The sequence below is a fragment of the Austrofundulus limnaeus genome, unplaced genomic scaffold (genome assembly GCF_001266775.1).
Source record: "Austrofundulus limnaeus strain Quisiro unplaced genomic scaffold, Austrofundulus_limnaeus-1.0 Scaffold2630, whole genome shotgun sequence".
Taxonomy (NCBI): Eukaryota; Metazoa; Chordata; class Actinopteri; order Cyprinodontiformes; family Rivulidae; genus Austrofundulus; species Austrofundulus limnaeus.
Genome location: NW_013955032.1, coordinates 19,666 through 21,359, shown reverse-complemented (window position 1 = coordinate 21,359; position 1,694 = coordinate 19,666). Strand labels below are relative to the sequence as shown.

The 1,694-nt window shown below is 34.9% G+C and overlaps 1 protein-coding gene across 1 annotated transcript in view; it reads right to left on the bottom strand.

The window, feature by feature from the left end:
* Positions 1 to 1,694, bottom strand: part of abt1 (activator of basal transcription 1) — a gene marked incomplete at its 5' end in the record, with an annotated part of 10,089 nt that overhangs the window by 3,363 nt on the left and 5,032 nt on the right. Inside the window, 1 exon segment of the mRNA XM_014000006.1 lies at positions 526 to 711. Within this exon segment, the coding sequence (XP_013855460.1) occupies positions 526 to 711 (186 nt within the window).

Below are 1,694 nucleotides of genomic sequence, written 5' to 3'. Positions count from 1 at the left end.
AAAATTTACTGTGAATTAATATAAAGTTATTGTGAATTAATATACAGTTACTGTGAATTAATATAAACAGTTACTGTAAATTAATATAAAAATTTACTGTGAATTAATATAAAGTTATTGTGAATTAATATAAAGTTACTGTGAATTAATATAAACAGTTACTGTGAATTAATATAAACAGGTACTGTGAATTAATATAAACAGTTACTGTGAATTAATATAAACAGTTACTGTGAATTAATATAAACAGTTACTGTGAATTAATATAAACAGTTACTGTGAATTGTATCTTGTATTGTTTTAAAGGTGGTGGGAGAACTTCCTATGATGAGACTGAACTGATAAATGTGAAGAGTGGCTCCAGTTTTGCTGCCTTCATCCTGACTGAAGGTTCAGATACTCTGAGTTGACTCAATGAACTAAATGAACTAAATGAACTCAATGAACTCAATGAAGTCAATGAACTGCAGTCTGGAGCTAAAAACGGACTTTCTTCATCCTAAGTCAGTTAATGGAGAGTTTTACCTGTTCACCATCTGTCTGCTTCCTCTTCCTGACTTTGTCCAGGTGAGTGCTTTTCTCCACGTTGTTTAGATAAAAGTTAGTTTCCCTCTTGGCCTGAGAAACTTCAGCTCGGAGTCGCTGCTGAAGCACGGTCTGCTCGTAGGCCAGCCTCTCGCTCAGGTGAGTCCACTGGAACCTGTGCAGGTACTTCACAGAAACACACCACAGGTTATCTTCTCCTGACCAACACATGAACTGAAATGAATTAAAATCATTAAAACTATTTAAACCTCAGGCTGGTGCTTTAAAAAGACTCTGCTGAATGTTTTTCTGAGTCTCACATCAGTTCAATTCACTTCAATTTATTGATCCCAAACATAAATTACATCTAATAACAATCAATTCTTCACAAATCAATCAGGATTGAAACAGATCAGATAAAGGAACCTGACCTAACACAGATCAGAAGTAGGGTTGGGTATTTAAAGGGTTTAATTTGATACTTTCAAAACGGTACCGCTTCCTAAACGGTATTTAAATCAGTACTTTAAATATAAATAAATAAATAAAACACACACACACACAAAGGTTTATGAAGCAATGATTATTTCTGAGTCAAAGTCAAACTTTAAATTGACCAACTTATTAACTTTAAACCATTAATAATTTGTCTTTGTACCAAATATTCTTAAATCATTTGTTGTAGGTGGAAGGTTGGGTTAGGTTTGTCTTAATCCAGATTAAATCATATCTGTTGTGTTGGAACAATTAGCTCACATCATGACACTGATGTGTGACACACAAATGTCTGCTTTAATCTCTGCTCAGACTAACATCCTTCACATGAACGCCACATAGAGCAGCCATGTTGGATTACTGTTACCCTAATCCTAACCATGTTGGATTACTGTTACCCTAATCCTAACCATGTTGGATTACTGTTACCCTAACCATGTTGGATTACTGTTACCCTAATCCTAACCATGTTGGATTACTGTTACCCTAATCCTAACCATGTTGGATTACTGTTACCCTAATCCTAACCATGTTGGATTACTGTTACCCTAATCCTAACCATGTTGGATTACTGTTACCCTAACCATGTTGGATTACTGTTACCCTAACCATGTTGGATTACTGTTACCCTAACCATGTTGGATTACTGTTACCCTAACCATGTTGGATTACTG